Genomic DNA, 23,654 nt, shown 5'->3' with positions numbered 1-23,654 from the left:
CGTGGCACCTTATCATACGCGCACGCACGACGCGATATTCCATTTGCACACCGAATTCAGTAGTTCCACTGCAAGAGGTGAGTAGCTGTCATTCCGTTTCGAAACTATTGCACTACAAACAGTGTGAATATATTTTGACCCCTGTATATTGTAAACACTAATGGTCCTACAAGACTCCCTTGGGACGCTTCTAAAGTTTCTTTCATATCTATAAGTTTAGCCCTTCGTTGAGGGCTCTCTACAGCCTACATGGAAGTCTCGAATCCAGTTTGGTTGGTCAGTGGCAAGCCAGTACATCTTTTGTTCGGCGAACGACAATGTGGAACTGTATTGAGTGATGTTCTTTTCTTCCACAGGTGAAGCTGTGGCTGACCTTCAACGAGCCCAACATGTTCTCCAAGGGCTACTCGACAGCCACGTCGTTCGCTCCTGGTGCCAACTCCTCAGGCATCGCTGACTACCTGATGGCCAAGACGATCCTGGTGGCGCATGCGCGCGTCTACCGACTCTACGACCTGAGCTTCCGCCTCAAGCAGAGGGGTGAGTCCCACAGCCACTGTCTGCCTCAGTTCCTGGCTCCTCTTCCGTAAATCAATATGTTTCAACAATCTTAGTTACAGAAGCACTTTGAAAATTTTTTTTGACGAAGGAGAGTGGTGGAGATTTCTCTATCATAAAAAAGAAAAAGTCCACATAAATATACACACGATATCCTTCTAGTCTCAGTTGTTAATGAAAGATTATGTTCAGTGTGCTCAGAGGTAAACTGCAACAACTGGGCTCTGAAAGCGTGTTAGGAAGTCAGCTTACTGAGAAAAGACTAAGACAAGAGTTATATGTCCCATATTAGCGAAGCTGTTCTTTGAGCAGGGTGAGGAAGTTGAGAAGGTATTTGGAGTACAGACTTATAGTTTATAAAATTTTAAGGTTAGCCAATGACACTGTAATTCCATCAGAGATAGTAAGGACCTTGGAAAATCGGTTGAACGGAGTGGATTGTATGTTGAAAGGATATCACAGATAAATCCTGCCACGAGCTGTGGTGCACGAAGTGCGGCGTAGTGGCCAGCATCCGTCTCTGGCTTGCTACGTGCTGCAAATTCAAACCTGACCATCAGCGTTTATCCGTTATTTATTATTCATCATTTCTGAAAGGTTCTAGAAATATCTTATGTTTGCAATGTTTGTGAATTCTAGAATATTCGATGTCTGTATAAATAACTGCAGTCTCTCTCCACGAGTTCAGTTGTGTTCTGGCTCCTCGTTGGTGTTCCTAATGGGCTTTCAGTGGTAAGTCTTGTATTCTGTTGACGATTTTGCATTCGGATTTGCACTTGAGGGTGGTTACAACGTGAAATTGTTTGGTGGAGACGCCAGGTATTTCATAGCATCTACATCAGTGTTGTTCCAATTTGGCAAAGTAAAAGCCATTGGGACAGAAGAACCGCACTTCAAGCAGTACGTCATTCCCGTCGTCCACATACTCAAGAGATCAGTGGATTCCAAGACAACAGAAAGTCAGTTGCACATCAACCATCCATCAGTGTTCTCTGGAGGTGTTGGTCGGGAAATGATGAAATGGCTGAAAGGATTCGATCGAGTCGCCCAATACAATATGCGGGAAGACATGATGAATCTGACAAAAGTATACTTTTTCTAGGACAGTACAGGATATTTTTGCGTCGACTGCGGACTGAACAAAATTACGAAGAAAGATGGCTATCCATTGCCACACATTGATGACCAAGCTAGGACATGGAGTAATGCTACTGGCAAATCACGATTGACTGGGAGAAGACTGTCTTCATAACTCCTGATGGCCTCTATGCCGTTTGGACTGTCTAAAACTTCAACTACTTTCTAAAGTCTGATGGGCAAACTGTTTGTACAACTCGAGTGGACGACGTGTCTTTGTTATCTGGATGACACTGTCGTTTATTTGGAGACATTTGAAGAACGTTTAAGCCACCTGACAACAGTACTGAAGTATGTACGACATGCAGGTCTCTGCCTTCTGAATTCCAAAAAGTGCCTCTTCGCTGCCAAAGAAATAAGAAATCTTGGGACTTCTAGCGAATGGCTATGGAGTCCATTCCAGTAAAAAAAAATGAGAACAGTCACACATTTTGCGACGAAGGGGAAGCAAAGATAATGGAATGTACAAGAATTAAATCAGACAATGCTGTGGGAATTAGAGTAGCTAATGAGACATTAAAAGTAGTAGATGAGTTACGCAAATTTGGTACTGAAATAAATGACGATAGCTGAAACAGACAGGATGCAAAATGCCGACTGTCAATAGCAACAAAGTGTTTCTGGAAAACAGATACTTGTTAACATCAGATATAGATTTAAGTGTTACGAAATTTCTTCTAAAGCTGTTTCTACGGAGTGTATTCTTGTACCGAAATGGAACGTGAACGATAAACAGTCCGGCAAGGGCAGATTGAAAGCTCTGAAAATATGGTGCTCTGTGAGAATACTGAGAATGGATTGATTGGATAATTCATGAGGGTGCTACGAACCAAATTGGGGAGGAAAAAAAAATAATGGGTCAACTTGACTAAAAGAAGGGACCAGTGGATAGAACATGTTGAGCTACCACGGAATCGTTTGATTGTAGAAGGAAGAGTGGAAGATAAAAAATAGACGGAGATCAAGCCTCTCTACAGCAAGCAGGTTTAGCGGCTTGGGCAGCCTAGAGTAGGCTGGAGAACTGCATCAAACCACTATCTGCACTGAAGATTACAACACCACCATGTTTGGTCAAATGTATTCTTACTCAATCTCAATAGTCCTTATATATCATGAAAAAAAGTTGTTGTTGTGGTCTTCAGTCCTGTGTAAGCTTCTTCATCTCCCAGTACCTACTGCAACCTACATCCTTCTGAATCTGTTTAGTGTATTCATCTCCCTCTACGATTTTTACCCACCACGCTGCCCTCCAATACTGAATTGGTGATCCCTTGATGCCACAGAACATGTCCTGCCAACCCATCCGTTCTTCTAGTCAAGTTGTGCCACAAACTTCTCTTCTCCCCAATGCTATCCAATACCTCTTCATTAGTTATATGATCAACCCATCTAATCTTCAGCATTCTTCTGTAGCACCACATTTCGAAAGCTTCTATTCTCTTCTTGTCCAAACTATTTATCGTCCACGTTTCACTTCCATAATTGGCTACGCTCCATACAAATACTTTCAGAAACGACTATCTGACACTTAAATCTATACTCGATGTTAACAAATTTCTCTTCTTCAGAAACGCTTTCCTTGCCATTGCCAGTCTACATTTTATATTCTCTCTACTTCGACCATCATCAGTTATTTTTCTCCCCAAATAGCAAAATTCCTTTACTACTTTAAGTATCTCATTTCCTAATCTAATTCCATCAACATCACCCGACTTAATTCGACTACATTCCATTATCCTCGTTTTGCTTTTGTTGATGTTCATCTTATACACTCCTTTCAAGACACTGTCCATTCCGTTTAACTGCTCTTCCAAGTCCTTTGCTGTCTCTGACAGAATTACAATCTCATCGGCGAACCTCAAAGTCTTTGTTTCTTCTCCATGAATTTTAATACCTACTCTGAATTTTTCTTTTGTTTCCTTTACTGCTTGCTCAATATACAGATTGAATAACATCGGCGAGAGGCTACAACCCTGTCTCACTCCCTTCCCAACCACTGCTTCCCTTTCATATCCCTCGACTCTTATAACTGCCATCTGCTTTCTGTACAAATTGTAAATAGCCTTTCGCTCCCTGTATTTTACCCTGCCACCTTCAGAATTTGAAAGAGAGTATTCCAGTCAACATTGTCAAAAGCTTTCTCAAGTCTACAAATGCTAGAAACGTAGGTTTACCTTTCCTTAATCTAGCTTCTAAGATAAGTCGTAGGGTCAGTATTGCCTCACGTGTTCTAACATTTCTACGGAATCCAAACTGATCTTCCGGATTCTACCAGTTTTTACATTCGTCTGTAAAGAATTCGCGTTAGTATTTTGCATCCGTGACTTATTAAACTGATAGTCGGGTAATTTTCACATCTGTCAGCACCTGCTTTCCTTGGGATTTGAATTATTATATTCTTCTTGAAGTCTGAGGGTATTTCGCCTGTCTCATATATCTTGCTCACCAGATGGTAGAGTTCTGTCAGGACTGGCTCTCCCAAGGCCGTCAGTAGTTCCAATGGAATGTTGTCTACTCCTGGGGCCTTGTTTCGACTCAGGTCTTTCAATGCTCTGTCAAACTCTTCACGCAGTATCGTATCTCCCATTTCATCTTCATCTACATCCTCCTCCATTTCCATAATATTGTCCTCAAGAACGTCACCCTTGTATTGACCCTCTATATACTACTTCTACCTTTCCGCTTTCCCTTCTTTGTTTAGAACTGGGTTTCCATCTGAGCTCTTGATATTCATACAAGTGGTTCTCTTTTCGCCAAAGGTCTCTTTAATTTTCCTGTAGGCAGTATCTATCTTACCCCTAGTGAGATAAGCCTCTACATCCTTACATTTGTCCTCTAGCCATGCCTGCTTAGCCATTTTGCACTTCCTGTCGATCTCATTTCTGAGACGTTTGTATTCCTTTTTGCCTGCTTCATTTACTGCATTTTTATATTTTCTCCCTGCATCAATTAATTTGAATATTTCTTCTGATACCCAAGGATTTCTACCAGCCCTCGTCTTTTTACCTACTAGACCCTCTGCTGCATGCACTATTTCATCTCTCAAAGCTACCCATTCTTCTTCTACTGCATTTCTTTCCCCCATTCCTGTCAACTGTTTCCTTATGCTCTTCCTGAAACTCTGTAAACCTCTGGTTAGTCATATTATCCAGGTCCCATCTCCTTAAATTCCTACCTTTTTGCTGTTTCTTCAGTTTTAATCTACAGTTCAGAGTCCACATCCACCCCTGGAAATGTGTTACAATTTAAAACCTGGTTCCTAAATCTCTGTCTTACCGTTATATAATCTATCTGAATCCTGTCAGTATCTCCAGGCTTCTTCCATGTATACAACCTTCTTTCATGATTCTTCAACCAAGTGTTAGCTATGATTAAATTATGCTCTGCGCAAAATTCTACCAGGCGGCTTCCTCTTTCATTTCTTTCCCCCAATCCATATTCACCTACTACGTTTCTTTCTCTTGCTTTTCCTACTATCGAATTCCAGTCACCAATGACTATGAAATTTTCGTTTCCCTTCACTACCTGAATAATTTCTTTTATCTCATCATACATTTCTTCAATTTCATCATCATCTGCAGACCTAGTTGGCATATAAACTTGTACTACTGTAGTAGGCGTGGGCTTCATGTCTATCTTGGCCACAATAATGCGTTCACTATGTTGTTTGTAGTAGCTTACCCGCACTCCTATTTTTTTTATTCATTATTAAACCTACTCCTGCATTACCCCTATTTGATTTTGTTTTTATAACCCTGTATTCACCTGACCAAAAGTCTTCTTCCTCCTGACACCGAACTTCGCTATTTCCCACTATATCTAACTTTCCCTTTTTAAATTTTCTAATCTACCTGCCCGATTAAGGGATCTGACATTCCACGCTCCGATCCGTAGAACGCCAGTTTTCTTTCTCCTGACGACGTCCGCTTGAGTAGTCCCCGCCCGGAGATCCAAATGGGGGACTATTTTACCTCCGGAATATTTTACCCAAGAGGACGCCATTATCATTTAACCATACAGTAAAGCTGCATGCCCTCGGGAAAAATTACGGATGTAGTTTCCTCTTGCTTTCAGCCGTTCGCAGTACCAGCACAGCAAAGGCGTTTTGGTTAGTGTTACAAGGGCAGATCAGTCAATCATCCAGGCTGTTGCCCCTGCAACTACTGAAAAGGCTGCTGCCCCTATTCAGGAACCACACGTTTGTCTGGCCTCTCAACAGATACCCTTCCGTTCTGGTTACACCTTTGGTACTGCTATCTGTATTGCTGAGGCATGCAAGCCTCCCCACCAACGGCAAGGTCCATGGTTCTTGTGGGGGATAAAAATAATATTTTACCTAAAATGATTGTGTAGGCCATCTTATTTAAATATGCTGATTTTACTTTTCGTATCAGAAATATACATACTGTGCACAAATACGACTGTATTACGATTGTCCAAAACCAGGCCACTTCCAATGCATTTTCCGTTCCTTGATGAAGTTCAGCTTCTGTGCAGGAGACTCGACAAAGTCAGCACTGAAGCATTTGGTGAATAGTCTGATCTTCTCCACAATCACCCTGAATATCAACAGCGTAGCGCCATCTTGCCAGATTAACATTTGATCTGCCAACGCCAGATCTCAGTCTATTCGAGCACTTACGAGCCCTACATTTCTCATCATCGCCAGGAGCTAAAGTTCCAGATACTTTTCTCCAGCCATGGGAAATGTAGATCGTAGCCTTCCATAGCTGCAATCTAATTTTTTAGCTATGGATCTGAGTTTCACCGATGTTCAAAGGAAACTCCTCCTTGAGCTCAGTCCTCAGTCGTTGCAGGAGCGGTTCGAGTCCATACAGAGTATGGGTTCCCTCCTGCTCCACTGTCTTTCTGTCATCATTCGCATGTGGTAAGGTCATTAAATTGGAAAGGATTTCAAGCAACCTGTTATGATTCTGCAGTGCAGGTGCCACAGAGGACATTGTCCACCTCTTTGACGTGTTCTGAATTATACCAAACATGATAGGCATGCTCTTCCGCAGAATAGCATAGTGCCCTTGCATTAATTCATTCAGTTTCAGGTTGACTACCCCACCTTAACCCAGCCAGTTTCTGTAGAACATTGTTTCTGGTGGAAACATTGGACCTGCAGCGCTTCTTGAAAGTAAGACATCTATCAAATATCATGTCTAGGTACCTTGGGGTCTCACAGTTTTCAAGTTCGACACCTGACCATGCTACAGAGAGAACATTAATAAAACGAACAAACTCCAGGAACGGATCTTGACTGGAAATGAGAAAAGGTTCTGTGAACATGTGTCCTCCCAGAACACAGTATAGCGCAGCATCGCATCCATATCATAACAATCTTCATGGCCTCCATGAGGTGAGAGGGATAGCAGCGGTTGTCAAACAGGATACACACAATCGCTCTTTGGCATAATCATGTTAGCGGGTCACTTAACTGGAGCTCGTTCTAAGGTTTGTCTCAGTATCCTGTAGAACCGGGTCCTCCAAATCTAATGTAGGCACAGTCCACCACCTCCCTGCACGTTCGTCTATCTGGAAGGTACCACGATTATGCAGATGCCCAAGAAGGACGTTGGTGCTGTGAGGGTAATTGTTTTGGTACAACCATGTTGCCTCACGACCGTTTCCATCCGCATCGCCGTACACAAACACCATCTCGGCTCATGATACCGGACCATCCTGCTGCTTACAGTGCGTTCCGTCAACCACAAAGCCTGCAACAGACAAGGTACACATGGCACACGTGGTCAGGCGACTGTCACTCGTCAGTGCCATCTACCGCGGAAATGATGCATTTCTGGACACACGTTCATATAGGACCTTCTTTCCCACGTTTCCAGTCATGAACCCATCCCGCCAGCTTTTCAGTTCTATTAATGTTCACCCAGTGTAATTCGCAACTTGCTTTCCTGTTTTTTTAAATGAAAAGCACACACTTGTTTATCCGAGGAGCTTATTGTATCTGGAAAGTTATTTAAGGGCGTTTGTGAGGGTGTTCTCTGTTGTTTCCAAATCTGTGCTCGGGGTGGCTAGAGAAAGGGCATTGGCATACAAGAAACTCCAGCTGTTGGGTGCTATGGGTTGATCATTCGTGCATATATTGAACAGAATTAGAGCCAGCACACTTCACTGCAGGATGTCTTTTTCTGTAGTCTGCATCGGCCACTCTCTTCTTGAAAGTGTTGACGAAGAATCTGCAATTCTACAAAAGAGTATCGATGAGCCCAGTTAGACCTTGACTAACACCAGCTGCTGATAGGGTCAAATACTGCTACTAAGTCCGCAATAACCACTCCTCTCACCGTACAACGTCAAACCAGTACCACTTTTGCCAAGTCGAAATCCAGATTTCTGTGGTATAAATGAGGGGTATGTTACGGGTGATAGGATATTTAAAATCAATATTTCCAGCAATTTGTAAAATTGATATAGTAGTGGACTGGTATAAGATGTTCTCGATTATTTTCGTCTTCGCCAGCGGTCTGCTGATGGACACTTGTTAACAACCTGTAACCGTGTTATGTCCCCAATCCGAATGTGGAAAGTACATGTGGCTGTTAACATTACTGTTCAAATGTGTGTGAATTCCTAAGAGCCCTCACTGCTAAGGTCACCGGTCCCTAGACTTACACACTACTGAAAATAACTTATGCTAAGAACAACACACACACCCATGCCCGAGGGAGGACTCGAACATCCGGCGGGAGGAGCTGCGCTGTTAACACTAGTTCATAATAAACGATAATTAGTTTTCCACTAGACAGAAGCATTTCACTAACAGGTGTTACCAACCATTACTGCTCTTCCAGCTAAATTAGAAAATAACTGCAACATAGACTCTGAGACATACCACGACAGACCACGAAGAAATTATAGAAATGAGACGGAAATCGGTAGATCCGATAGACATGTACAGATAAAGAAATGATTACAAAATGATTCAAATGGCTCTGAGCACCATGGGACTTAACTTCTGAGGTCATCAGTCCCCTAGAACTTAGACTACTTAAGCCTAACTAACCTAAGGACATCACGCACATCGATGCCCAAGGCAGGTTTCGAACCTGCGACCGTAGCGGTCGCGCGGTTCCAGACTGTAGCGCCCAGAACCGCTCGGCCACCCCGGCCGGGACATGATTACAGTTTCAGAAAAAATGGATGATTGATTCAAGAGAAAGAAGTTCACAAACGGAGCAAGTCAGTAACGGATTGGCCTACATTTCTCACTTATGCAAGCAACTATTCGCCTTGGCATTGATGGTCAAAGTTGTTGGATGTCCTCCTGAGGGATATCGAGTCAAATTCTGTCCAATGAGTGCGTCAGATAGTGAAATCTCGAGTGGTTGAAGGGTTCTGCCCATAGTGCTCCCAATGTTCTCAGTTGGGGAGAGATCTGGCAACCTTGCTGGCCAAGGTAGGGTGGTGTGTGATAGCCAAGTTGGTATCTCAACATTGTCAGTGGTGTCATCGGTATTCAGTTCAAAGCCGGGCTCATCACTCAAGACAGTTCTATGGAGACGCCCTGGACACTGGTGGAACACCAACGTGACTATCGCCTACCATACAGTCCCACATCTGGGAGTAATGGTCGGGCATGCCATTTCTTGTCACAGTAGGACCACATTGGTTGTCATCTACGGAATCCTTACAGTACGTTGGTTCGAAGACAATATTGTACGCCATCTTTTGGTGCCCTTCATGGCAGGCCATTGTGGGCACGTTTGGTCCAAGGTCGCCGGATTCCTCCCCAATTGAGAACGTGTGAACCATTATGGGCAGGACCCACCAACCAGCTCGGGATGTTTACGATCTAAAGCACGAACTGGAGCTGAACATGGCACGATATCCCTCGGCAGGACATCCAACAGTTCTGTCAGTCAATGCCAGAATAATTGCTTGCATTAGACCCAGGGGTGGTCCTACCTGATACTGACTTACTCAGTTTGTGAAGTACACTACTGACCATTAAAAGTGCTACACCAAGAAGAAATGCAGATGATAAACGGGTATTCATTGGACAAATATATTGTACTAGAACTGACATGTGATTAAATTTTCACGCAATTTGGGTGCATAGATCCTGAGAAATCAGTACCCAGAACCTTGGATGGCGTGTACAGGTACAGCTGCCCATGCAGCTTCAACACGATACCACAGTTCATCAAGAGTAGTGACTGGCGTATTCTGACGAGCCCCACCATTGACCAGACGTTTTCAATTGGTTTGAGATCTGGAGAACGTGCTGACCAGGGCAGCAGTCGAACATTTTGTGCATCCAGAAAGGCCCGTACAGGACCTGCAACATGCAGTCGTGCATTGTCCTGCTGAAATGTAGGGTTTCGCAGGGATCGAATGCAAGGTAGATCCACGGGTCGTAACACATCTGAAATGTAACGTCCACTTTTCAAAGTACCGTCAATGCGAACAAGAGTTGACCGAGACGTGTAACCAATGGCACCCCATACCATCACGCCAGGTGATACGCCAGTATGGCGATGACGAATACACGCTTCCAATGTGCGTTCACAGCGATGTCGCCAAACACGGATGCGACCATCATGATGCTGGAAACAGAACCTGGATTCATCCGAAAAAATGACGTTTTGCCATTCGTGCATCCAGGTTCGTCGTTGAGTACACCATCGCAGGCGCTCCTGTCTGTGATGTAGCGTCAAGGGTAACCGCAGCCATGGTACATGCTGCTGCAAACGTCGTCGAACTGTTCGTGGAGATGGTTGTCTCGCAAACGTCCCCATCTGTTGGCTCAGGGATCGAGACGTGGCTGCACGATCCGTTACAGCCATGCGGATAAGATGCCTGCCATCTCGACTGCTAGTGATACGAGGCCGTTGGGATCCAGCACGGCGTTCCGTATTACCCTCCAGAACCCACCGATTCCATATTCTGCTAACAGTCATTGGATCTCGACCAACGTGAGCAGCAATGTCGCGATACAAAAAACCGCAAACGTGATGGTACGCACTTCTCCTCCTTACACGAGGCATCACAACAGCGTTTCACCAGGCAACGTCGGTCAACTGCTGTTGGTGTATGAGAAATCGGTTGAAAACTTTCCTCATGTCAGCACGTTGCAGGTGTCGCCACCGGCGCCAACCTTGTGTGAATGCTCTGAAAAGCTAATCATTTGCATGTCACAGCATCTTCTTCCTGTCGGTTAAATTTCGCGTCTGTAGCACGTCATCTTCGTCGTGTAGCAATTTTAATGGCCAGTAGTGTACTTTCTGTTGAATAAACCAACCAGTTTTCGTAAAAGTTTAAGCGCTTCTTTGTCTTTACGTGTATATCACAACTTCCGATTTCCACCCGATTCTAAGATTTCCTTCGTGTGACGTCGATATTTTTTTTTTGTCTTCTAGTGTGTTTAAAAACCTAGCAACGACTCTTATTTATGGGCATGAAAGTCACAAAATAACAAAACGGTAGTACTGTAGTGGCAGCCAGTGATCTAGACTGTCGTTTCAGGCAAGGTTGGCATCACGCTGGATGGAGGCTGGTACGAGCCGCTGACCAACAGTGCGGAGGACGCCGACGCTTCGGAACGTCAGCTGCAGTTTGAGGTCAGCAGTGCCAGCATAAACTGTCTGTGTTTCCTTCCGTGTCCAGTCTCTTGTTGTCCTGTCACTAATTTTGTAGACTTTCCAACAACACAACCCCTTGCTCACAGATCGGGCTCTGGGCGAATCCCATCTTCTCGCTCCTGGGCAACTTCCCCAAGGTGGTGCGCCAGCGCGTGGCAGCCAACAGCAAGCAGGAGGGGCGAGCCAGGTCTCGCCTGCCCTCGCTCTCCTTGGCCGAGATTCTCCTCATCAAGGGTGAGTAGGCGACGCACAGAGACACAGGACACTTCTCAAGGCTTCTGTCTACACTAGCACGTCCCGCAGGATATTGGTATTTTCCACGTGTGAGCCTTACCAAAACGCAGTTTCAGAAGGTGACGAATATTGCTGCCTACCAGAGAAACGGCATTGCAGGAGCAACTGCGAGAGAATCGATGAGGATGTTAGCACTATAACTGTCACATGAAGTTATATAAAAAGTGTCGCAATTAGGGATGAACTACATGGCTAACTTCGAGTATTAGGTTACATGTTTCTGTTCCAACCAAATAATAACTTCTAAAAAAATATTAATTACACTGCTTGATAAAAAAATTATAGTAGCCAGAGGGTGTCAATATAAGTTCTTACATGTATACACCAATGGTGCCTTATAAATTATTAGGGTTGAAAGTATCTGTGGCAGGTAGAAAGGCCACATGAGTGCCCTAGTGTGGTTCACGTCTAGTGTTGACCAGGCCTAGTAGGGTATACAGGTAACGTGAACTACGTTAGATGTTGACTGGTCACAGTGAAGGGTAACGAATTGGCTCATACTCTTGTTAGATAGCGTTGTCAGCACCTGTCAGAGTTTGAAAGACGTCTCCTTGTGGGTCTCCATTTGGTCAATTGATCGAATAGTGCAGTATCCTAATTTCTAGGGCATTCGGGTGTGAGAATGGCTGGACGTTGGGCTGCATGGGAACATGAGGCCAGACATACTCATCGTCAAGGATCTCGTGCTCCATGCTTCACCACTGCAAGGGACGATCGCTGTGTTGAGCACAAAGCTAGCTATAACTCCTTCACATCTGCGTCCGCCGTCAGACAGCAAGTAATGCACTCCCTGCAGCATTCTGCGTCATCCTGGAGACTTACAGAGGCCAGACTGGGGAGTTATCGTCGCATTTGTAGGCTGATGTTAGAGCTGCAACACAAACGGCTGCATTTGGAGTGATGTCGTAACTAGGAAGCGCGGACTGCTGACGGTTGGCGTCATGCTGTGTTCAGCAATGGAATGTGGCTCCGCGTTACCCCAGCTGACTGTCGTCAGGGAGTATGGTGGTGACCTCGGGAGAGGTCCCATTCTGCCAATATTTTGGAGAGTCACAGTATAGCTACTCCTGGTGTAATGGTATGGGTAGCCATCGGTTATGACGTGGGTCACGGCTGGTCGTGATTTATGGAACTCCGAAGGCACAACGTTACGTCACGGACATGTTGCGTCCTTACGTGGTACGTCTCAGGCGACAATATCGGCGTACCATTTCTCGACATAACAAAGATCGCCGACACGTGACGTGTGTCTATAAACTTCCTGCTTGAAGTTTAGGGATCATGTGTCCAGCGAAATCACCCGATTTTTCCCCAACAGAACATGTGTGGAACCAGGATGGACATCATGTCTGTCTCAGTGTGAGTGTCCAGGATATCAAGGACTGCTTACAACAGTTGTGGAGGCTAACCTGAGGAGAGGATACAGCCGCTGTATGAGACCCTTCCCAACCAGCTTAGAGGGTGCATGAGGGTGAGAGGGGATGCAGTGTTATACTGATAAGCGTACTCACTGCCAAGGTCTTTGTAATTTTGACTCGATGTTGCAATCACTGAAATAACATCACACACTCTCTCATCCCACAAACTTCCGTTACATTTCCTCCATCCGTTCTAGTTGCTTCAGTCTTTTTGTCACACAGGGTGGCTGTTTTAAATGACACCCATTTCTAGTCATAGAAGGACAAGATATTCTCGTTGAAGAGAGTTTCACTCTACGACACCGTGCCTGGCCCAATAAGAAATGCGACTGAAACGTTAAAAAATAAAGGACCGCCCTACATGCTGAAGAGATTTAATCAGCTGCATGCCTTTACTGTCCATAGGTACGTCCGACTTCTTCGGACTCAACCACTACACAACGAATATGATAACATCTGGAAGAAGCGGCGAGGTGCCTTCCAAGCTCTATGACGCCGGTGTCGTCACCTCCACCATTCAAGGCTACAATACCAACTACTGGATCTCGGTGAGTACCGTAGCCCAGGGTTTCTCGCAACCCACCAAGCAGGTGTTTCCATTATTTAGATAATTTCTAGTGACATACATAAATTTTCTATACAGTGATCTATCCAGTATAAAATTCAAGCGGATCCTTTTTTCTTCAAATCTGTCGTTGTTTCAACTTGCTCCTACTCATCATACGAGCAGTAGTCACACTCTGATAGACATATGGGCACAGGATATAGGGTTAAAACTCAGGCCATGCAAAAGTCAACCGGTACTGGTTGCTAGTTCTGGGCTCATTATCCCGAAATATCGGGAATCCCTACCATCTTTAACGCTAAATGGGACAAATACCATCTTCTTTCCTTCAGCAAAGAGTCTAGAAGCAATAACAGATGAAAATCTAAACTGGACTCAGCACGTCACTGCAGTGTGGGAGAAGGCCTCAGCATCTCTCCATGTCCTAGAAAAATATGAAAAGCTCTTCCCTCACGTTCCGAAAAAGAAACTTGTTCAAAGACTTCTGCTTTCCGTTATTGATTACGGCGATGTTATCCTGCGAAGTCTTTTTCAGAAAGTTCGTGGCGCCTGGAGCGGCTTATATATGGCTGTGTTCATTACATTTGTAATGTTCTACTCTTTGACCATATGCCACCATCACATGTAGAGCTGTCCTGGCTGCATGCAGACAACGGCAGAGATTTCCATACCTCCGTCTTCTTTACTATCCTTTCAATGAATAATTTCCGTTTCATATCTCCTTGATCTCAGCACCTTTGTCTGAACAACGTGGGACCCCCCGTCAGTGCAAAATCCTTTCTGCCCTCACCGTCGTCTAGCCGTCTTCTCGGAGTCCTTCTCAGTAGCAGGAAGACGTCGCTGGAATAACTCCTGGCATTACATTAGGAAAATAAATTTCAGAAGACAGCGAATGACATATCTACTAGAATTACAATAAGGGTTACCATTGTCGCTGTACGCACTCGATACGCTCGTACATTCATCTTTCCAACGTGATCTTCCTCATTTTCCAGTACTCTTAGCGATCCAGTCTCTTTAAAATTACTTTTCCCAACTTTCTATATCTGAAAATATCTATTTTGTACGCCTATAAATTCTTCCTATATCTACCACTACCATTATTGTTATAAATGTCATTATTATTATCACTATTATTGTTGTTGTTATTATTATCATCATTAGTGGTAGCAGCTACAGTAGTACAAGTACCGGCAGTATTAACTTTATTAGTTCGTAGTCAGTAATTTACTCACACTGCCACTACTTGCCAGTATACACTGCCACTACACTATTTGTCGTATTAAAATTGTTTGTTCATATGTAGACATGATGTAATACATAATATATATGTGAGAAACCCTGGTACGATGTAATGAGCGGGCCTGATGGCCCTAGTCAGATCAGGTTAAACAAATAAATAAATAAATGGTCTTTCAGTTGTCATTCGTTCGTAACCTGTATATAGGCCCTGTATGTAAGTTGTGCCTCCTTTGTTCCAGGACGTTCCATGGGGTCTCCGTAAGCTCCTCAACTGGATACACGACTCCTACCCCGGTTACCCCATCTTCGTCACGGAGAACGGCTGGGTGGACCCTCCTGGCGTGCTCAATGACACGGGCCGCGTCCACTACCTCAGGGTGAGTCTGGATGCTCTCCACACGAATCAGTCAACATATCTCGTCCTAATCTCAACGTCAGTTTCAGACCAGGCAGCTCAGTCAAATAAAAGAAAGGAAATAAGTGGGAAATACAGTGTCAGCCAAGCTACAAAGACAGATACGTTACCAAGGAGAATAATGACGTGAACACTGACATTAATTTGTCGTGTGCGGCAGTTGTTTATGAAGAAGTTCTAAAAGAAGTAATAATGCTATGAAGTTAAACCTGGGGCAGATGAAAGGTCCACAGAGTTCCTGGGAACAGTGATGTCCAGAACTGAAACGAAAGAAAGGACTGGGAAATATGGTACTCGTGTTGTTGTTGTTGTTGTTGGTGTGGTCTTCAGTCCTGAGACTGGTTTGATGCAGCTCTCCATGCTACCCCATCCTGTGCAAGCTTCTTCATCTCCCAGTACCTACTGCAACCTACATCCTTCTGAATCTGCTTAGTGTATTCATCTCTGCGTCTCCCTCTACGATTTTTACCCTCCACGCTGCCCTCCAACACTAAATTGGTGATCCCTTGATGCCTCAGAACATGTCCTACCAACCGATTCCTTCTTCTTGTCAAGTTGTGCCACAAACTCTTCTTCTCCCCAATTCTCTTCAATACCTCCTCATTAGTTATGTGATCTACCCATCTAATCTTCAGCATTATTCTGTAGCACCACATATCGAAAGCTTCTATTCTCTTCTTATCCATACTATTTATCGTCCATGTTTCACTTCCATACATGGCCACACTCCATACAGATACTTCCAGAAATGACTTCCTGGCACTTAAATCTACACTCGATGTTAACAAATTTCTCTTCTTCAGAAACGCTTTCCTTGCCATTGCTAGTCTACATTTTATATCGTCTCTATTTCGACCACCATCAATTATTTTGCTCCCCAAATAGCAAAAGAAATGTATGATGAAATAAAAGAAATTATTCAGATAGTGAAAGGAGACGAAAATTTAATAGTGATGGGTGACTGGGATTCGAGTGTAGGAAAAGGGAGAGAAGGAAACGTAGTATGAGAATATGGATTGGGGCTAAGAAATGAAAGAGGAAGCCGCCTGGTAGAATTTTGCACAGAGCACAACTTAATCATAGCTAACACTTGGTTTAAGAATCATGATAGAAGGTTGTATACATGGAAGAACCCTGGAGATACTATAAGGTATCAGATAGATTATATAATGGTAAGACAGAGATTTAGGAACCAGGTTTTAAATTATAAGACATTTCCAGGGGCAGATGTGGACTCTGACCACAATCTATTGGTTATGACCTGTAGATTAAAACTGAAGAAATTGCAGGAAGTGAAAAATGGCTAAGCAGGGATGGCTAGAGGACAAATGTAAGGATGTACAGGCTTATCTCACTAGGGTAAGATAGATACTGCCTACAGGAAAATTAAAGAGACCTTTGGAGAAAAGAGAACCACTTGTATGAACATCAAGAGCTCAGATGGAAACCCAGTTCTAAGCAAAGAAGGGAAAGCAGAAAGGTGGAAGGAGTATATAGAGGGTCTATACAAGGGTGATGTACCTGAGGACAATATTATGGAAATGGAAGAGGATGTAGATGAAGATGAAATGGGAGATACGATACTGCGTGAAGAGTTTGACAGAGCACTGAAAGACCTGAGTCGAAACAAGGCCCCGGGAGTAGACAACATTCCATTGGAACTACTGACGGCCTTGGGTGAGCCAGTCCTGACAAAACTCTACCATCTGGTGAGCAAGATGTATGAAACAGGCGAAATACCCTCAGACTTCAAGAAGGATATAATAATTCCAATCCCAAAGTAAGCAGGTGTTGACAGATGTGAAAATTACCGAACGATCAGTTTAATAAGCCACAGCTGCAAAATACTAACGCGAATTCATTAGAGACGAATGGAAAAACTAGTAGAAGCCGACCTCGGGGAAGATCAGTTTGGATTCCGTAGAAATACTGGAACACGTGAGGCAATACTGACCTTACGACTTATCTTAGAAGAAAGATTAAGGAAAGGCAAACCTACGTTTCTAGCATTTGTAGACTTAGAGAAAGCTTTTGACAATGTTGACTGGCATACTCTCTTTCAAATTCTAAAGGTGGCAGGGGTAAAATACAGGGAGCGAAAGGCTATTTACAATTTGTACAGAAACCAGATGGCAGTTATAAGAGTCGAGGGACATGAAAGGGAAGCAGTGGTTGGGAAGGGAGTGAGACAGGGTTGTAGCCTCTCCACGATGTTATTCAATCTGTATATTGAGCAAGCAGTGGGGGAAACAAAAGAAAAATTCGGAGTAGGTATTAAAATCCATGGAGAAGAAATAAAAACTTTGAGGTTCGCCGATGACATTGTAATTCTGTCAGAGACAGCAAAGGACTTGGAATAGCAGTTGAACGGAATGGACAGTGTCTTGAAGGGAGGATATAAGATGAACATGAACAAAAGCAAAACGAGGATAATGGAATGTAGTCGAATTAAGTCGGGTGATGCTGAGGGTATTAGATTAGGAAATGAGACACTTAAAGTAGTAAAGGAGTTTTGCTATTTGGGGAGCAAAATAACTGACGATGGTCGAAGTAGAGAATATAAAATGTAGACTGGCAATGGCAAGGAAAGCGTTTCTGAAGAAGAGAGATTTGTTAACATCGAGTATAGATATAAGTGTCAGGAAGTCATTTCTGAAAGTATTTGTATGGAGTATAGCCATGTATGGAAGTGAAACATGGACGGTAAATAGTTTGGACAAGAAGAGAATAGAAGCTTTCGAAATGTGGTGCTACAGAAGAATGCTGAAGATTAGATGGGTAGATCACATAACTAATGAGGAGGTACTGAATAGGATTGGGGAGAAGAGGAGTTTGTGGCACAACTTGACTAGAAGAAGGGATCGGTTGGTAGGAGATGTTCTGAGGCATCAACGGATCACCAATTTAGTATTGGAGGGCAGCGTGGGGGGTAAAAATCGTAGGGGGAGACCAAGAGATGAATACACTAAGCAGGTTAAGAAGGATGTAGGTTGCAGTAGGTACTGGGAGATGAAGAAGCTTGCACAGGATAGAGTAGCATGGAGAGCTGCATCAAACCAGTCTCAGGACTGAAGACCACAACAACAACAATAGCAAAACTCTTTTGCTACTTTAAGTATCTCGTTTTCTTATCTGATTCCCTCAGCATCACCAGACTTAATTCGACTACATTCCATTATCCTCGTTTTTCTTTTGTTGATGTTCATCTTATATCGTCCTTTGAAGACACTGTCCATTCCGTTCAACTGCTCTTCCAGGTCCTTTACTGTCTCTGACAGAATTACAATGTCACTGGCAAACCTCAAAGTTTTTATTTCTTCTCCATGGATTTTAATTCCTACTCCAAATTTTTCTTTTGTTTCCCCCACTGCTTGGTCAATATACAGATTGAATAACATCGTGGAGAGGCTACAACCCTGTCTCACTCCCTTCCGAATCACTGCTTCCCTTTCATGTCCCTCGACTCTTATAACTGCCATCTGGTTTCTGTACAAATTGTAAATAGCCTTTCGCTCCCTGTATTTTACCCCTGCCACCTTTAGAATTTGAATGAGAGTATTTCAGTCAACTGGTACTCATAGAACAAGTAATATTGTGTCAAATATGGCAAAGAAATCTTAAGGGTATGAATGGAGAAGGAGACTGGGAGACAGAATCTAGTTCATGAATGATGTAGCTTGTCTTGTGAAAAAACAGAGGGACAAGAAATGCGATAGAAATGACACGGACCTTAAAAGAGACACAGGTGTTGGACAAAAACACAGAAACAACGCGAGAATCGCATGTTTCAACATAGATGTCGATGCTCGCCAAGCCTGCAGGATGCGCTGTTGTGTTCCACCACGAGCGGTACCTGAGGGGGTTCAGAATTACAGCTCTCTCATCTGTTCCCTGCTTATGGAGCTCCCGTAATGTTGTTTTGGTGCCGACAGGGTTCGCAAGTGCGAGGATAATATCTGCAGCGATTTTTACAGCTGACGTTCTCTTATTTTTCGTCACACTCGTCTTCATGATCGTCTGGTAGTGATATATTTTTAATGATATTGTAGTGACACTGTTATTTGTTGCAGGGCTACGTGTCAGCTATCTTGCGCGCCATCAACGAAGATGGTGTACCAATGATTGGCTACACGCACTGGAGTCTCATCGACAACCTGGAGTGGATGAATGGATACTCGTGAGTATCGCCGGCACTAGTGAAACCACATAGCAGATATGTGCAGCACTTCGGGTATTTCGATCACTGTATGGCCCTCACTTGTGTCTTGTAAATATTTCCTGGAATTATCTCTTTCATTCCCACTAGCCAGATGTGCTGGATACACTAATGCCAGTGTCCTGTCTCACCATCAGTCCACCGTTGCTATCCCTGTACTACCTGCTTCCACATGCATCTTGTAGGAGCATCTCTGCGCTGATATGTATCATCATCGATCTCGAATATCTGTCGGGTTCATTAGATAATAGAGCTCTTCCTATCCGATGGTATATTGCACCATTTCTTAAGCTCTTATTACCCGTAGAACCCACGGAGGAAATTTCAGCTACTCTTTCCGTGCTATTGTTCTAATATATTACTACGATTTTTCCCAGAAATCGGTAAGTGTTCTTTGTTGCCCGGTCTATAGACACCATGACCCATTTAACATACACAGCTAGACGAAGGCCATTTTCCTGTGCCTTACCGTAGGAAACCATGACGCTGCCTCACACAGAGCTGACCCAGAAAGTATGTAACGTTTGCTCTTCTCTCGCGTACATCTGACAACACGGTACTCGCATATGCGCAGTTACGTCCTTAAACTCGAGAACGAAGTAGCTTAACCATTTTCCTTCATTACTTTAACATCTGCAGTCATAGTTTATCGGTGATCATGCTTAAAACAATGTATCGGCCCGTCAGCTGTGGAAGTACCGCCTTTAACAAGTTTTTGAATGCGAGAAATGTTTGATGTTGTGAAATTTAAAGCCGGATAAGTGAAACATTCGAGCGCAACGCGAGGAGAGAAGGTATGGTACGGAGGTGGTTTAGCATGTTAAACGAAGGAAGGGAAAATGTTCACGGTAAGAACGCAGTCGATCCCGTTCTTGATAATTGAAGAACTGGTGCGCTGTGCAGACAAACAAGTTCTTTCCAGTAGGCAGGTAATGAATTCCAATTTGTCAACGAGTTTTCAAAACATGTCGCTTTTTTTATTAAACTTGAATGTGGCTCAATATTTGGATTGCAAAAACTATGTGCACGATGGGTACGAAAAACTGACGTTCAAAAATGGAAACGCGCGGGAACAGCCTTGGAGTTTTTGCAGCGTTATGCGACAGACGGAAATGACTTTTTGGAAAGAATTGTCACAGATGATGAGACACGGATTTGTCAAAAGACGTCGGAATTAAAACGACAGCCTCTTTGATGGCGGCGTGCTGGTTCCTTTACAAACAGAAAGGCATAGCCACGTCTTATTTCAAGAAAAATGATGTGCACTAGGTTTCGGAACTACCAAGGAATTTCATTAGTAGGTGGATGGAACGAGACACAATAATCAAATCTACAGCTAATGATGTGCATTACCATACGCTAAATAAATAAATAAATAAGTAAACGCTACAGCTAATCGTGAGCTATTCAAAAAGTTACGGCGCGTGACACAACATGGGATACTGACATGTGATATTGTGTTCCCGGATGACAATGCACGACCGCTCACACCACGCGTAACAATGAAGCTGCTTGATTTCTTTTGCTGGGAACAATTCTATCACCCTTTTGACAGTCCATATGACTTCAGCTTGTTTTCTCAACTCGAGGTTTCTTGGCGTCCAGCACTTTGGAAATGATAGTAAGATCAAAATAAACGTCCAAAATCTGTACGAATGCATGCTATCGCTTTGATATTCATTAATAAAATGTTCTCTGGTTTCAAACCGTGTCGAATGCTGAACTGCCCACGAGCCTTGTGCAGGGATCTCCTCTGCCACTGTCAAGTGTGTTCTCGCCGCACGCAGTTAAATTCTCCAAAGCGGGTATGTTGCGATTTCTGCCAAGATATGGTTCAAATAGCTCTGAGCACTATGGGACTTAACATCTGAGGTCATCAGTCCCCTAGAACGTAGAACAACTTAAACCTAACTAACACCTGCGACAGTAGCAGGCGCGCGGTTCCAGACTGTAGCGCCTAGAACCGCTCGGCCACTGCGGCCGGCTTCCAAGATATGACACCCATCTTAATCCGCGTGGTGACTGGGTTGAAAAGTAGTTCAAGGTGCGTAGATAGTTCTGTAGTAAACCAAAAATGAAAACAAACAGATAAACTTTTTTAAATCCCAAATGGTACTTAACTTTCTGGATCAGCTTTGTATTTCCTCTTGTCATGCACCCACTTTTTTGACCTCAGTGTGTCTGTATTTTCTTGTCTCTTGGGATCAGTTACCTATAATCAAGTACCATCCGAAAAAATCTGCACAAATCGTCAAACTTATAGTCATAAAATTTCAAAATGGTGCGACGGTCTGTAGTTGTCTTTAAATTTTCAGAAATATAAAATAGTGTATTTCACAAAAGGCAAAAAAGTATAGTGTCCTATAACAAAAATATCAGTGAGCTACATTTGGAATCAGTCAACTGATACAAATATTGCGGTGTAATGATTTTTAGATATGAATCAGGTTGGCCACATAGGCTCAATCGTAGGAAAAGCAGGTGTCAGACTTCAGTTCATTCGCAAAGCAGCGGCGCAATGAGTCTACAAAGAAAGTTGGCTCCTAACACTTGTACGACAATTCCTAGAATGTTGCTCAGGTATGTGGGATTTGTGCCAAATAACAGTAACAGGGGATATCGAACGTTGCAGAAAAGCGAATGACTGAATGCTTGTCTGAGAGAGAGCTTCACCGAGCGGCTGAAGAACCTGAACTGGAAGGGGCTTGTACGTACATGCCAGCTAGTCTGCAAAAGCCAACAAGTTTCAAGTAATACTATCGAGTGAGGAATCTAGGAATACACTTCAAATCCCTATGTAAGTGGGATATTCGGAAAGTAAGGAACGATAGGTCGCAACAGTTAGCTACAACTTCCACCTACTTATCTCCATAGTCACCCATTCGACTTAGTCGTTTGTCGTACCATTGTACCAACTTTCCAATACCCTCTTTATAGAAGGCAGCCTCCAGTGCTTTCCGCCAATTCTCTACGCTGGCCTACAGCTCGTTGTCTGTATCAAAATGTTGTCTTTATAGCTAGCGGTTCATGTGACCAGAGATGAAAATCAGAAGGAGACAATTACGGGCTGTATTGTGGGTAATCACACATTTCCAATTGAGTAAGATGTAGGAGCACCTTCATTGCCCCTGCAGTATGCGGCTGAGACTTGTCTTGAAGAAGAAAACGCACGACAGTTACGTAATGTTGGCTGCATAGCTTCAGGCGAAATTTCTCACCAGGCCCTCGTACGTGGTGGGAGACACTCCTGTTCTAGGTATCTTTATGTGCTCCCTGTGTGCTCAGAACTAAAAAGAAAAACCTAACGCGATCGACGGGCATACTAGAGACCCTGCCAACACACCTGTCCAGAACTTCATCGGATTTTCACTGTGGTTTCCATTTCGCGACCGATCGTTCCTTACTTTTCGAGTAATATTACTCGCGTAGGGATACCGAAGACATAGTCAGGACAATTACAGTGGGTGGTATACATGCAGATGCCGATGTAGATATAGAAGACATAGATTCAGGATTCTGTACAGAGCTTCTGTGGTCTATCTATCACACTTTCGCCAAGCTACGTCTTCCATTTACCTCCATTTAACTTTCATTTCAACAATAATTATGTCTTCCCCTCTAGTTTGTAATTCCAGACATGTGTAACGCACAGTTTTCTCGCGGTTACCACTTTAAAAGTACGTTATTCGCTCCCAAACTCTTTGTAGGGGTAATCATGACGGTCAGCACTTTTCCACAGACTGAAGTTCGGGCTGCATTCCGTGGACTACGACGATCCAGAGAGACCCAGGACGCAGAAGGCTTCGGCGAAAGTCATCGCAGACATCTACAAGAACATGGCCGTGCCGTGGGAGGATTTCGAGAACGCCGACACCACGCCACCATCTTAATTTCAACGTATATATGTAATCAGTGGAGCATAAGTGCCGAATAAATTTTGCTATCTGAAAGATACCATGCTATGTAGTTTGTTGCACCACAACCTGTTCACACTCAGTCACAACGCCATGTACTCAGCACTAACACTACTTCCTCTAGAACATTATAATTACTTTGCAACCTACAACACTACCACTTGCAGTAAATTGATAAAATGCCTTAAAGCAGTTGAATATTCTTTCACGCTCAGCTTAAACATAGTGTGTATACAACCTTATGCGCGTTGCAAGTACAGAGTGACAATTATGGATATATATGAAAA

General features: G+C 43.6%; 1 protein-coding gene across 12 annotated transcripts in view; it reads left to right on the top strand.

Annotated features, from left to right (window-relative positions):
• LOC126198739 (myrosinase 1-like) overlaps window positions 1-23,654 on the top strand; it is a 192,225-nt gene that overhangs the window by 13,828 nt on the left and 154,743 nt on the right. Inside the window, exons 5-11 of one of the 12 annotated variants that reach the window (XM_049935277.1) lie at window positions 357-540; window positions 11,188-11,282; window positions 11,390-11,537; window positions 13,421-13,563; window positions 15,062-15,199; window positions 19,308-19,414; window positions 23,193-23,403. The exons of 5 other annotated variants lie outside the window; for them this stretch is intronic. In XM_049935277.1, the coding sequence (XP_049791234.1) occupies window positions 357-540; window positions 11,188-11,282; window positions 11,390-11,537; window positions 13,421-13,563; window positions 15,062-15,199; window positions 19,308-19,414; window positions 23,193-23,343 (966 nt within the window). In that variant the 3' untranslated portion in view covers window positions 23,344-23,403. Of the gene's footprint in view, window positions 1-356; window positions 541-11,187; window positions 11,283-11,389; window positions 11,538-13,420; window positions 13,564-15,061; window positions 15,200-19,307; window positions 19,415-23,192; window positions 23,404-23,654 lie in introns of those variants that run through there. 6 more of the 12 variants (XM_049935279.1, XM_049935278.1, XM_049935283.1 and 3 more) reach the window with 6 other exon arrangements.

The sequence above is a fragment of the Schistocerca nitens genome, chromosome 8 (assembly GCF_023898315.1).
Source record: "Schistocerca nitens isolate TAMUIC-IGC-003100 chromosome 8, iqSchNite1.1, whole genome shotgun sequence".
NCBI classification, from domain to species: domain Eukaryota; kingdom Metazoa; phylum Arthropoda; class Insecta; order Orthoptera; family Acrididae; genus Schistocerca; species Schistocerca nitens.
Note: the sequence above shows the minus strand (reverse complement) of the source record. Positions and strands in the feature narration are given on the sequence as shown.